Genomic DNA, 14725 nt, shown 5'->3' with positions numbered 1-14725 from the left:
CTCCACATTAAACCAAGAAGAAAATTTGGAGTCATTATTTAAAGGTTATTATGTTATTATTTTCCTTGAGATCACAATAGTCTGTATGTGGAACCTGAACTAAAACTAGTTCAACACTCTTGGTTGATTATATCTTCAGTGTAATTTTTTACACTATCCAAGTTCATCCCATGGGTCAGATTGGACCCTTTGGCGGGCCGGAGTTGGCCCGCAGGCCGCATGTTTGACACCCCTGACTTATAGTAAATGACTGTCCTGCTGTGTATCAAGTTTGTTTGCAGTATGGTTGTTTTCATTTACATTTGTACTTTTATGAGTTACTTTGTGCTTCTTGTTGTAGTTTTTGTCATTTTCTTATAATGCTGTCTTTGACATGTTAGTTGTGTGTGAGTTAATGAATTGATCTACAGTGTACGTCCTGTGGCATGCGTGTTTGGCATAGAGCCCCTGTTTGTTTGTGTGATATCTGTTTGTGTGTCCTCAGTGCTCAAAAGCCCAGACGGGAACTGGATTGCCCTGCAGAGTACCCAGCTGTCACGTCCCAGTCTGCTCACCAGAAGGAAAAGCCTGGTCTACAGTGCCTTGGAGAGAGAGTCCGCAGTGATGGCCGCCTACGAAGGAACGGGCTCTGGCTACGAAACCAAGCCAGAGTCCTGTGGCTCCTGGGGAAGCGTTCTGAAGGAGATTCACAGGAAAATGACAGACTCCAACTTCAACCTGTATCACAACCAGGACCCATTAGCTGTAATGGGCCGCAGAGGCAGCAGAGACTATCTGTTGTCAGACTCCGAGGGCAACTGGAGACCTCACAAACCTTGGCTGGCTTTTTTCAACAGGAGAGTCTCTAAAGAAATCAGGGGTCCGGTGTTGTCCCGCAGGACCAGCATCATTGACCTGAACTTTAACATGGAGGAAGCCAGAGAGGACAGCGGTTTGGCACCGGAGCTGGACAGGGCAACATACAGGAGGTCACAGCAGCAAAGATGGAGTAAAATAGAAGCAACTGCATCATTTCTGGTGGTAAGAGAACTTTACATCCACTGGATCATGAAACATGGAATATTACAAACAGTCGGCTTCCTGATAAAACCTGCGAAGTGACTTTTTTGGTTGGGAATAAAAACCTGCTATCTCCCCTATTATAGCTTCAAATTTCAGTCTCCTCTGAAAGTTGTTTACATTCCATCATAGGTACCAACATTAAAGGAACAGATATTTTTTTGTCATATTTCAGTTTCCTGTTATATAAAGTTTTTTGTTTCTCCTGTAAAATTTGCCAAAAGTCACATAGCAGGTTTTATCAGGAAGCCGACAAAATGTTATACATGTAATAATGTAATGCAGTTTGTCACTACAATTGGCTACATTTACAGTTGAATTTATGTAGGTATTTATTGTTTTACAGATTAGGAGCTTTGAATTTATTTCACTTTCATTTCTCTAAAGCTGTGCTTGTTGTTTAATTCAGCTGACAGATTTCCACGTTATACTCTTAAAAGATTTTCTTAATTACCTGGTTCTGTGAGCAGTTGGATTGTACAATCCTCTCTCCTGTCCAAATCATAAGACTATAAAGCAGTGGTTCCCAACCTTTTTTGGCTCATAATCCCATTTTAACATCACAAATTTCTGGCGACTCCAGACATTCAAAATGGAGCCTTTTTTTTTTTTTTTTTTTTTTTGCTAAAATTAATTTAATTAATTAATCATGTAATAGTTTTCTATACAATGTTGCAAATAAAGGATAATTTTAGATGACATTTAGTCTATTTAATGTATATTATTATGGACAGAGGCAGTAAATCCAGGTGTAGATTACTGCACAAAGTGAGAATTTGATTTTCCTTGGTCAGGATATGTACAGTCAGTCCAGCTGTGATTTACAAGGCTGACAATTAATACTGAACAAACAAGAACTGAAACTATGAATTATGAAAGAGCTGCAGCATCTGAAACCGACCACAATGAACATTTGAAAGATAAACAGAACCACAGTGCTTCAGCTTCACAGTTTGTCATGTCTTTTATGGATTGGGATTGTCTCTGTCAACTCACCATATATTTTTTATTAGTAAGTTTTTTTTTATTTTTTTACTTTTATCAATTACAAGAAATTTCAGGAGACCCCATTTGAATTCCAGGTGACCCCATGTGGGGTCCTGACCCTAAGGTTGAAAAACAATGTGCGAAGTACAGTACTGTGCCACCCCTAAATATATGTGGTTGGTTCATCCTGAGCATCTTCATTTCCCCCTATGTCCACATACTCTTAGGCACCTTTAGAAATACTTCTGAAATTAATATATTAATGATGGAATTTTTTTAATAGTTCTACAAAAAAAAAATACAAAAGGTATTAAACTTTTCTATTTTTCCCCACAGGATTATAACACAGAGAAATCCCATTATTCCTCTGATGCTATGACCCCTGACACTTTGACTTCTGGAGCAACAACCCCTGAACCCTTTGACGACGCAGGTGACCCCACTGGACGTAGAGCCAATCAGATGGATCAAGATCTGACATTAAAACTGCAATACTTAGCGGGCCGAAGCAGCTATCTTGAATCTTCCACTGAAGAGTTTGATGGCGAAAAATATGCAGCTAATGCCAGACTGAAGGAGGAAACAAGGCAAGGATGCAAGAATGGAGAAGAGGAGAAGATGTGGAGGATGGAGATCGATGTGGACGAAGGAGGAACAGATGAGGAGGATGAGTCAGAGCTGGATGATGAGACCAAACACAGACTGTACAGGCTCGTCGCACAGTCCAGACTCACGTATTTATCGACCGACGACGAGTTAGACAAATCAGGTCTGAGCGAAGGAGAAGGTGAATATGTGGAGGAACGAAAACCAGAGCAATGTGAGGACAGTAAAGACGGGCTGACTTTTAAACTGTATCAGCTGGAAAATGAAGTGAAGGCAACTCAGTTCTCCTCCACCGAAGATGAGCTGGACCGACTGGGCACCGCAGACGAAATGAAGACGAATGAGGAGCTGGCGGTGAAAGTGTGCAGATTAGCTAACCAAATCAATGCCACCCAGTTCTCCTCCACTGAAGATGAATTAGACAGAGTGGGGAGGGGAGGAGGAGGAGGAGAAGAAGGGGTGGAGATGATAGAGGAGGAGATGCTGTGGAAACTGCAGGCGGAGAAAGCGGCTCAAGTGCGTGACTTGGCTAACCTAGTCAGCACCTCTCAGTTTTCTTCTACTGAAGATGAGCTGGACAGAGTTGGAGAAGATGAAGCGGAGATACAGAGTGAGGTGAAAAACAGAAGCGAGACCTGTGTTGAGATGGAAGATCTGTGGGAGGGAGCAGATATGGACAGGAGGGAGTCCATTGGAGATTTAGATGTTACCATGTTTGAATTAAAGGAAGAAATAGAAGAACGGAACAAAGAGGGAGAAATAAACGAGGGTGAGATGGATTATCTGACAAAAACTGAAGGTGTGCAGCAAGATAACACAGAGGCAGAGTCTGGTAGGATGGAGAAGACAGTCACGGTGGACTTCCTTCAGGTGTTTACTCCTAAAGATGACAAGGTACAAAAAGAGTCAATAGTGAAGGAATCGCAGATATCAGGGAAAAGAACTGAGGGCACGAGAACTCTAGAAGAGAACCAGCCAGAGGTGATGTGGTCAGACAAAAAGGAAGAAAAACAGAGTAAAGAGAGCAACAAGTGTGAGGAGAAATGGGATCCAGCAACAGACAGTGATGAAGATGATGAAGAGTTTGAGAGAATAATCAGCAGCATGTTGATGATGACTCTGGAGGACATGCAAGGAGTACACGATAACATTGGAGGAATAAATAGAGAGACAGAGAAAGTAGGAACAGATGAGATGAACGAGGTCAGAGGAGACGGCGACTGCGAGGCGCGAAGGACGAACGCATCAGAAGAGACGGTGAGCGTGGAAGTGTTTCACTGTGGAGGCGTCACAGGGAGTGGGGAGGAGACGCAGAGTCCAGAGGGAACAGGAGACAAGGAAGGACACTTCTGCAGGAGACAAGAGAGCGGAGATGGAAGTAGGCAGCAGGAAGGAGAAGATCCAAACCAAAGAACCAGTTTGGCACGAGACGAAGCGGACGTGACAGTTAAAGAAGTGACGGCTGAGGCTGAACGGAGTCTGGGAATCATGACAGTAGAAGATGAACGGAAACATGGAGGAGACATGCAGACTGAAAGGACACAAACACAAGCAGATAGTTTAAGTAACAACGCTGATGAAGAATCCAAAGAAAAAAGTGATGACACAGAGCCGAGCATCCCCTTTTATCTTCAGGAGGGTTTACTGTCACCACAGGAGATCCAAAATGTAAGAACTACAGCCCTGCTCCTGTTTTACTTTGCACTAAGAAAATGATGCATGATAGCGCAGCAATCCACCTAACATGAATGGAGTTAGTCCTGTTCAGGGTCAAAACACAGTCATGTCCCATCAGAGAGCGAAATTTAATTGATTCCAACATTTATTTCAATCGGCTAAAATTTGCTTAGAGGTCTTATTTATGTTGATGCTCATATGAACTATGTTTTCAGCTCAAAAATGTCCAATTTCATCACAATTAATGCTATATTTTATGTCACAAATGGACAAGTTCTATTTGAACTGAATTTACCTGAAAAACAAATCTTCTATTCTTTTAGATTCCCCAGTTTTTCTTCCCAGATTCTCTCCTACATATCACAATGTTTTATTTGTACAGGTTCAATCTGGAGTATGGTGCTGATCCATCCTGCTTATGTTACACCAATACATACATGAAGAATGGCACACGGCACTGTTTAAATCAACAGTTTTCTAATAAGAAGCATTTTTATAAATAAATAACAATTCTATATTGTTCTTTCCTCTTTAGTCTGAGGATAAACTATACAATAAATAATTATGATCCTAGTTTTTGCACAGGGATCATTAGTGTAAACCAGGGGTCTCAAACTCCGGTCCTCGAGGGCCACTATCCTGCATGTTTGAGATGTATCCCTCTTCCAACACACCTGATTCAAATGATAAACCTACCATCAAGCTCTGCAGAAGCCTGATAACGACCGTCAGGTGTGCTGGAAGAGGGAAACAACTAAAACATGCAGGATACTGGCCCTCGAGGATTTGAGTTTGAGACCCCTGGTGTAAACGGTGACATGGCTGCAGAGCATCAGTATGATGGGATCCACAACCATGTCACATCCGTCCACTGACACATTTAGTGTTTTTGTGTCAGCTGGGATTGTTTTAGATCCACAATACTAACATTTATAAAGAAGAGCAGAATTAGCAATAGTAAGTCTATAAGTTTATTCCTAATAAAGTACTGGTACTGACCAGAGCATCATGGGTAATGTCACGTCTGTCCACCAGCAAAAGTTTTCACATACACGTGCTATTCCAAATCCAATATTTATGAAAATAGAGCTTCCACTGTCAAATAATATCAGTAGTCTGTGCACAAATGGATTAGCATTATTTACACACAGTTCTATGCATTCATGACTTTTTTTTTTTTTTTTTTTTTTTACAAAAATGGCCACTCATTTGACCCCCTAAGGAAATTTTAGCCGACATATCAAGTAGCCCCTTGTTTTGGATAATCCCTTATGGTCCAACTAAAGCAAAAATGAATTTAAAAGTAAAAATATGGGTCATTTAGCAACACTAATCTGTCAAGTTGTCTCTAAAATGTCCAGTCAGAGAGATTTTGAATACCATGTTTTGACCCTTCATTAGATGCTAGAAACACTGACAGAAAACATTTGCTGCACTGAATCTAACAATTTCAAAATGTGGAGTTTTTTTAACCCCAGGTCTCACTGCGGTGTCACATCTTGAGTTGGATCGTTTCTATCTCACACACACACAAACTACAGGGTTCATGTCCTGCCACTGGTTTCATGTAGTACACCTGATTGACATTTGGTGGCAGCAAAGCGCCAAAGATTGTAGTAAAACAACATCATACATAGAAAAGACCACAAGTTAAAAAAAAATATATTGTGAATGTAAGTTTGTGTTAGTTGATAAGAAAACTCCACTGGTTTGCTTTAACTAAGTTCTTGACTAACGCTAACTAACCTTTCCTGTCTGTCCTGTTTCCTTATCGTCTGGATTCCTCTGTGCACTGCAGGACAGTGACATGGAGCTTTACAAAACTATACAGTTAATATCCACTCTGCTGGAGCAGGTGAGAGTTAACTTTTTTTTTAATATGATATGGTGTACTGTGCAGGTGATACTGCATTTGTACCCATATTCTCTTACTTTGATTTCTCACATTACATTGTGCAACTTGTTTTGTTCTGTTCAGGGATTTAAAGGGGTCATATTTTGCTTTTTTAAATGGAATTATGCATTTTAAAACATTTCCCTGTGCTCTACATTAACTGTAAATGCTCTGCTTCGGTCTGAATTCTTCATGAATTCAACTCCACAGGTCCATCTTCAACCCTATTTCTGAGTAATGACACCAGAAAGGCGGTTTTGAGCGCTGGCCCTTTAAATGCAAACAAGCTACTTCACACCCTGCCCCTCCAGGTTGTTGACCGTGCTGCTCTGTCCCATTTCTCCATACTCAGTGAAATGTTTGTCGGAAGTCTTGACTTTATATGTGCAAATGTCATGACGTAACTAGTTATAGACGCAACAAATGAAAAAGGAATTAATTAAAACAGGTTGTAGAAATCCACTTGATTTTTGCTAAAATGAATATAAAGATAGTTTTGCAGCACCTGGAGGGTTCAAATTCAAACTTTTTAAACTATTAGGGTCTAAATACACAAATAAATGAACCAAAGACTAATAAAAGTGGGTTTAGCAAAATATGACCCCTTTAAATATTTTACAGTGAAGGTTGTCCACCTGCTAACATGAATAAATGCACACTCTACTGTACCTATCCATGACATAGTAAATGTCTGATCTGAGCCTGATCCCATTAATTACATTGATAATGATTACTGATAATCAAAGTAAAGTAAGCAGGGTGGTGGTCTAGTAGTCTGAGGGGTCTCCTCTGAGCAGGGTTGTCAAACTCATTTTCTTCCAGGGGCCACATTCAGCCCAATTTGATCTGCAGTGGGCCGGACTAGTACAATAATAGCATGACAACCAATAAATAATGACAAGTCCAAATTGTTTTAGTGCTAAAAATAACATTCAGTTATGCCAATATTTACATTTACAAACTATCCAAACCAAAAGGATGTGAATAACCTGAAAAAAAGGGAATTTGCCAAGAAATATAAGTAAAATTTTATCAATATTCTGCCTCCACTTATCATTTGTCCATGTGCATTACAGATCAGATCTACAAAGACACTCAACACTGAGGAACAGGCAGAAAAGAGTTCAAATTGTGCTGAATTTTCTTTAGAAATTTCAGGTTGTTCATACTTGTTCAGGTTATTCACATTTTATTGTTAAAGGATAGTTTGTTAATGTAAATATTTTCATAATTTCATGTTTTTTTGCACTAAATCAAAGAGAAAAAAATAGTGTTGTCATTATTTATAGGTTATTATGATATTTTTGAGTTTGATGCCCTAATTTGCACTTTGCAAATTCATCCCATGAGCCGGTTTGGAACCTTTGGTGGGCTGGTTTTGGCCCCCGGGCCGCATGTTTGACACCTGTGCCTCAGAGGGTCTTTCTTTGTGGACTTTGCCTGTTCTCTCTCCAAGACACGCATCTTATTGGATTAATAGGTGGATATTGCCTGCAGCCAGGGTCAGCTCCAGCCCCCTACCAAAACATTAAGCAGTTATGGAAACTGAATAAATGATATTAAATAAGCATTTTTTACACCACTTTCATCTGTGGGAAATTTGGAAATGTAATTTTTATGGACATTTATGAATTTCATAAAATTCCTGTTGAAATGATGATCACAATTGCAACCTTAAATAATAAATCTCAGTTTTGTTTGACTTACATGATCATTAAAACTTATTACTGTAATATTTGTGTCAAGGCTGGAGGCTCACCACATCCTGTAAACTTTTCATTTTGGAAAACATGTCAAAACAGTGAAATAAACTCAGTTTTGTGTAACACTTCTTATCCTGTAACTGCTATAACCACAATCATTAGAAGTACAGTTATTCCAGACATTGATAGTTTTGATAGCTTTGCCTGGTCTTAAATATGCATTAGACAAATGTCATGTCTGTAAATGACTTGGGCCGTCTGTGTGTTTTTGTGCTGCAGAGATACTCAGCGGTGTCTCTACGAAGCATCACTACTGAGGTGCTGAAGGTGTTGAATGCCACAGAGGAGCTACTGCAGGGAGTAGAAGGAGGAGGTGCCCCCCAAGTCTCCAAAACATCGCTGCCCCCCAGCACTGACCCCAAAAAACTGGATCAACAGTTCTCCAGATTAGAGGAGAATGTAAGTAAACTTCATGGTCTTTGATTATAATGAACTAGTGCGTTGACCCTTGAGGAACCACAGGTCATATTAATACTGATATCTAGAGACCAAGGTTATTATTGTTAATCAAAAGTAACGAAATGACGAAAACGAGAATTGTAAAAACATTTTCGTTAACTGAAATAAATAAAAACTATAATTAAAAGGAAAAAAAACACAAACTAACTGAAACTGTATTGTGTGTTTACAAAACTAATTAAAACATATAAAAATTATGGATAAAATTCCCTTTGTTTTCATCTTTGTCAATGTCGGATTGATATGAAATCGATTTATTTCCCTCAAGCAATTTTAGCTGCTGGCACCATATGATATTTAACGGTCCGTCACTTCTCATCACTTGTCGTTTAGAGCCAGTTTTTTTTCCCCACTCTACCTGGAAACATGGAGACTAAAGAGTTGGGAGAAAGCAGCAGAGTCCTGTCTGGGATTTATTTGAATTCAACGGCGAGAAAGATAAAAGATATAAAAAAAAACTTAAACTAAATTAAAACTAAGCATTTAGAAAATAACGAAAACTAATAAAAACTAGCAAACCTGCTCTAAAAACTAATTAAAACTAACTGAATTAGAGAAAAAAAAAGTCAAAACTAAATAAAACTAAACTATAATGAAAAATCCAAAACTATTAGAACCTTGCTAGAGACTGAAGTTAGTAAATGCATCGTTCCTGTTTTTAACTTCATTTCCCCTCATGCAGTGTGGTACTGTGCTTCCAGTCAACCAAGCAACGTGATTGTAAAGTTATTGTATTCCAAAATGACAAATATCTCCCAAAATATTGCTCCTAATAACTTGCTGAGATATTTAATGTGGAGATGGGACTATTCCTCAACTGTAGGTACTAGGGCTGTAAGAAAATATTGATTCTGCAATATATCGCGATATTTCATCTCAAAATATTGTATCGATATTAAAAAGTACTGTATTGATATTTTTAGGTATTTATTCAAATGCAGATATTGTGGAGGTTCATTTTTGTTTTTCTTTTTTGTTTATATTTTATTTATTATTATTTAACACTCTTTTATTAAATAATGTTAGTTCCTTTGTTGGGATCGCACAAAAATACTGTTCTGATGTTAGTTCTGAACTACAGTCTACTCTCGTTAAACCGCCCGCCGTTATACCGCCATTTCCGCTTATCGCCATCCGCCAGCCCAGTTCCATGCACAAACAACACCTATACCATTGATTTCCCGACCGTTATACCGCCAGCGGCGCGGCACCTCCGAGGTGCGCCGCCGTGGCACCTCCGAGGTGCGGCTCCCAGTGTTGTCTTTTCCGTGGAAACCGGGTCGAAATGGCTCTTTGAGTGTTAAAGGTTGCCGATCCCTGCCGTACAACATAACAGAATCAAGATTTATTTAGAAACGTAATTAGAACGGGTTAACGGAGGCAGCATAGACATCATATAGTAAAGACATGCACATTATGGACGCAACCCGTTGTAACGCCATTTTCGCTATACCGCCAATTTGGCCGTGAACGGAAGTTGGCGGTATAACGAGAGTAGACTGTAATAGAATATGAACATTTGAGCAGGATCTGAAACTGTAATGTCTGTAAAACAGAATTTCAGTTTGAACACAGGAACATTTTGTGATACAGCATTAGATCCTGTTGGGATCAAATAAAAATGTGTTTAGTATTTGTGCAGATTTCTGGTGTAATTCAATTCTTCAAGGAAATAATCATTAAAAAAAAAAAAAGAAACAAACAAAAAATTGCCTTTTTAACAGTATCATGATATATCGTATCGTGATCCTAGTATTGTGATTTGTATCGTATCGCCAGATTCGTGCCAGTACACAGCCCTAGTAGGTACCAAATTGTCCAGTTACAAACGTCTCAGTTTCTCAGAACTGTGCAGATACACACACACACACACACACACACACACACACACAGATGCTCTGAGACCTTCCTGTATTATTATTATGATACAGATGCTGATTACAAATGACATAAGTGCAGTTTATCTGATCAGTGGCCGCTCTGCTAGGTGACTCCACTGTGACATGTCAGTGGTTTCTTGTTAATAATACCTTATTCCATATGAAATACATCTTCTGCAGGTGTATGTGGCAGCTAGCACAGTGTATGGGCTGGAGGCGGAGCTGAGCGACCTGGAGGAGTGCGCCAGGGGCATCTGCAGCTCCACGTCCGATATGGAGCTGTCCTTCCTGGAGGAGCAGGTGGCATCAGCAGCTGCTAAGGTTCAACAGTCTGAACTACGGGTGGGTCCATGAGGAATGGCTTCCATGGTGTCCATCTCAAAAGCAGAGAACAGTTATGAAAAAAACCTAATAATGGCCTGCTACATGACAGACGTCAGCACTTTATGTTCACATTCATACAGTTGGATATGACTGAATGCATTTTCATAAACAAATGTTACAGTCGATAACTTTACATGTGACATGAAGAACCTACGCAGATGTTTACCAGTCACTGTCGAGATAAAGATAAGAAAAAGTCACATGTCTACACAGTAAAAATAGGACCAATGGCCCTGGAGCTTACCGGCCAAATTAAAAGCTTTGGGAAATGTATCCAGATGCCATTTAGTATCAGCCAGTTCTGTGTATTTATTCTATTACAGAAATAACCCATGTTTTGATCATATTCCAATCAGATCTGTAAAAAATTCAAATTCCAACTTGATATCATTGATACTGATTTATTGGATCAATCCACTTCCTATCTGTTATAATGGGAAAATTTTTCAAAGTTGCACCAAATCCAGAATCAGATCCAGATGGAAATAATTTCAATACCTTGTGCTGACATCATCATACAGAAGCTGTATACCAAGTTTGAAGTCAATCAGAACTGGAGTTTCGGAGAAGACGATTGAAATGTTTTCCCCATAAGAGCCCATGTTAAATTTTCCGTAAGTTCCCGGATCCAGAAGAAGATCCTGATCAGCATGTGGACATTATGTTTTGGTCATCTCCCCATCAGGACTGGACTGGAGAAATTTACACTGGATATCATTTATATTTACTGAGTTATTGCATCCATCCACTTCCTATCTCTAATAGTGGGGAAATTTTTCAAAGGCGCACCAAATCCAGAATCAGATCCAGATCCAAATAATTTCACTGACTTTTGTTGACATCATCATAAAGAAGCTGTATACCAAGTTTGAAGTCAATCGGAATTGTAGTTTCGGAGAAGAAGACCATTGAAAGTTTTGTAACGGACAAGGGACGACAGACGACGACACCGGACGCTGCATGACGACAATAGCTTATGGCCTGTCAGCTGGTACGCTAAAAAGCACACCAGCAGATGTACATCTTACATAAACTCTGCAGATTGAATGTTGACAACTTTTATGAGAATGTCCATTTCAACCTTTTCTTTTATCTGCTGGCATGGGTCACTTTCTGCTCAGAGAGAAATCGTCTTCAGGGAATTGTGAAAATTTGTACTAAAATTGCTGGCACTCTCCTCAGCAATCTTCTTGCCCTGTACAACAGCAGATTCCTGAAAAAGGGTCGATGCATTATTGGTGACTCGAACCATCCATTATCTGGTGAATTCAGATTGCTCCCATCAGGTCATAGCCAGCCACTGAGGAGAACCAATAACAATCCTTAATTCCATCTGCCCTCCAGCTGGTTAATGACACTCTTTAATTATTTATACTGGTATGGTTGTATTTATTGTATTTGTATTGTATTTGTTTGTTTTTTGTCTGTTTGCTTGATGATTGTTCTGCTGGCTGCAAAACAAATTGCCCTTCTGGGATAATACAGATACCTTGAACCAGATTAAACTATACAGACCATAAACTCTACAAAACAGTGTGATTGTTCTGAAGAGTGTTTCCATCTGCTGCTTGTTGTTTCTACTGTAGATAAGCGACATCTCAGCCAGAATAGCTGCTTTGAAGAGTGCAGGCCTCGATGTGGACACCCAGTCACGCTTCACTAAAACCAGGACCATACCAGTGATGGTAAATTCTCTCCTCTGGTTGACATTCTGTGAATTATTGCAATATTTATCTATCGGAGTGTTTATATGTTGATCTGCTTTTTCTTCATTTTATTATTTTTCAGCCTGTTACTCTGGATTCATCCAGACAACTGAGGAGGCGATTACCTGCACCACCAGTCAAAGGTAAAACAAAAAAAGAAAATATCCATGTGAGTTACATTTGTTTACTGTTTAATGCAGTTAAATAAAATGAGTATATGGGCCTGTCTGGAGCTGTTACTGATTTAGTACCAACTGATCTAGTAGAGGTGAACTACATTCTAATGTTTGAAGTAACCACGTATTGATCAGATCTCACTTTATGCTCTATGATCTCATCTACAGCTTAAGATGTAACAAGCTTTCATTCCAAGGTTTACAGACTTAATAATGTTTCGTTTCAAATTTAATTCATCATATGACTACTTCCACTGAGTTTCATAATGGAACTTTTTCTTGCCTTTTACTCACCGCATGAGTCAACATTATGAATCAACGAGGCTTACACTGTCAGGGGCCGACAGCAAGGGTATATTAGTGAAATCCCCCTAATCCTCTGCTCCCCCAGGCATTTGGAAAAAACACACCACCTGGTGTCAAAATATGAAATCATGTAAACTCAAGATAGTGGCATGAAGAAAGAGAATTGTTAGACAAATGATATGAACTGAATTTGAGCTACGTGGACTTGATAGTGGCAGAATAATGATCAGAGAACCAATTTTTTTCCCACAAAACTCCACTTAGTGAATGAACATGACACCATATGAACTCTGGATGGTAGACAGAAAATGGACATTTGCAAGACGATCAATATGAACCAAATTTTATCTCAATCGGCCTATTATTGCTTGATTTATGTCCAAAAAAACTGATTTTCAACTAAAGTGCCTCCATTTGGATGACTTGTAATACTCATAGAGAAGCTAAAATTAAAGGGGTTCTTTCACCAGGGGTCCACTATGTTGGTTATCAAGGGAGAAGAACTCCAACTAAATCTGTCCTAGTTATCGTGTTCACACAAAGGCTATCCAGTGAAACTCAAAACTTGATTTCGGGGATATAATGAATACAACTTAAATGTTCATATGACAACTTCAGTCTTTCCATTTGATTGGTTTCCTTGCATGACATACACTTTAGTTATTGGGTCCGATCAAGTGAAAGTGAACATCAACATGAAAAAGTACATTTGCACACATCATTTATCTAGTGGGCTCATTTTTTAGCTAAAGATCTCTATTTTATGGAACTGTTATCCTTTTTAAAGTACCACTCACACAGTAAAGGAGAAGTTCTGAAGCTTTTGCTAGGCTGCATTAAATTAACAAAAAGACATGAAAAGACTGTCTATTACTGAGAAATTAAAATTCTGAATGATGAAGTTTGTGAATTCAAACACTGGTCACGTTTAAAAAAAGCTATCTATGAACTGTTACCAAGAAAAGACTCTTTATTTGTACTTTATCTTCATCAGTATGGACCAGCACAAGTTATAAATAACACTGTTAGTATTAAATACATTAAATAAAGCATTGTGATTATATCTGGTTTGTTGTTTTAAAAAGTAAGTCCACATTTTGGGTGATGCATACAATGGTAAAGAGTCATCCATGTGTTACTATGGCAACCTGTCCACGTGTTACCACATTTTCATGTCAATAAAACAGAGACTTTTCAATATTTTACTCCAAAATTTATTTTCAGCATAGTTGAACATAATATCTAAAAGGTTTTGTCCTACTCCATATCAATTTCTGTCAAGAACTGCATGTTTTGAATGTTTGCGTAAAGCTTAAAAAATGTATGTCCGTTTCAAGTCCACATGTTACTGAGCAGTAATTTGACCTATTTCACCTAAAAAATGTATCTCCCCAAATTTTGTTATATATAATGCTAAAGTGCTTATAAATACCTACTCAAATATGTATAATACATGCATATAAGTTACTCTGCTGACATGACAGAGACTGCTGAACACGAAATGTGTCCACGTGTTACCGCCTGATTGGACCCTATTATGGAAAATGTAGATACCTCATTTCCTCAAGCAACACCACCAAATTTCCTTTCACATACTATACAGTTACCAAATATGATGAAACATGTCCTAAATTACCAATTTTTTATCACATAGTATTATGTAACTGCTCCACTGGAAGTCACCGGTAAACTGTCCAAAACAATAGTGTTACTAATACTATTGTACTCCAGTTGGCAGCCACTGAGGAAACATTAAAAAACACTTACACATATTAGGGATCAGTTAATTAATGCCTGAGAAATTAGCTAAAACACTCCTGAAACATAA

At 38.8% G+C, this 14725-nt stretch overlaps 1 protein-coding gene across 4 annotated transcripts in view; it reads left to right on the top strand.

Moving 5' to 3' along the window:
- Nucleotides 1-14725, top strand: part of myripa (myosin VIIA and Rab interacting protein a) — a 71543-nt gene that overhangs the window by 56032 nt on the left and 786 nt on the right. For 2 of the 4 annotated variants that reach the window (XM_030160093.1, XM_030160096.1), the window contains 7 exons: nucleotides 485-1020; nucleotides 2383-4320; nucleotides 6128-6184; nucleotides 8206-8385; nucleotides 10506-10667; nucleotides 12296-12394; nucleotides 12498-12558. In XM_030160093.1, coding sequence (XP_030015953.1) covers nucleotides 485-1020; nucleotides 2383-4320; nucleotides 6128-6184; nucleotides 8206-8385; nucleotides 10506-10667; nucleotides 12296-12394; nucleotides 12498-12558 — 3033 coding nt within the window. Of the gene's footprint in view, nucleotides 1-484; nucleotides 1021-2382; nucleotides 4416-5722; nucleotides 5982-6127; nucleotides 6185-8205; nucleotides 8386-10505; nucleotides 10668-12295; nucleotides 12395-12497; nucleotides 12559-14725 lie in introns of those variants that run through there. The other 2 variants (XM_030160094.1, XM_030160095.1) reach the window with 2 other exon arrangements.

This window comes from Sphaeramia orbicularis, chromosome 17 (assembly GCF_902148855.1).
Source record: "Sphaeramia orbicularis chromosome 17, fSphaOr1.1, whole genome shotgun sequence".
NCBI lineage: Eukaryota > Metazoa > Chordata > Actinopteri > Kurtiformes > Apogonidae > Sphaeramia > Sphaeramia orbicularis.
This window is presented reverse-complemented; position numbering and strand designations above follow the sequence as displayed.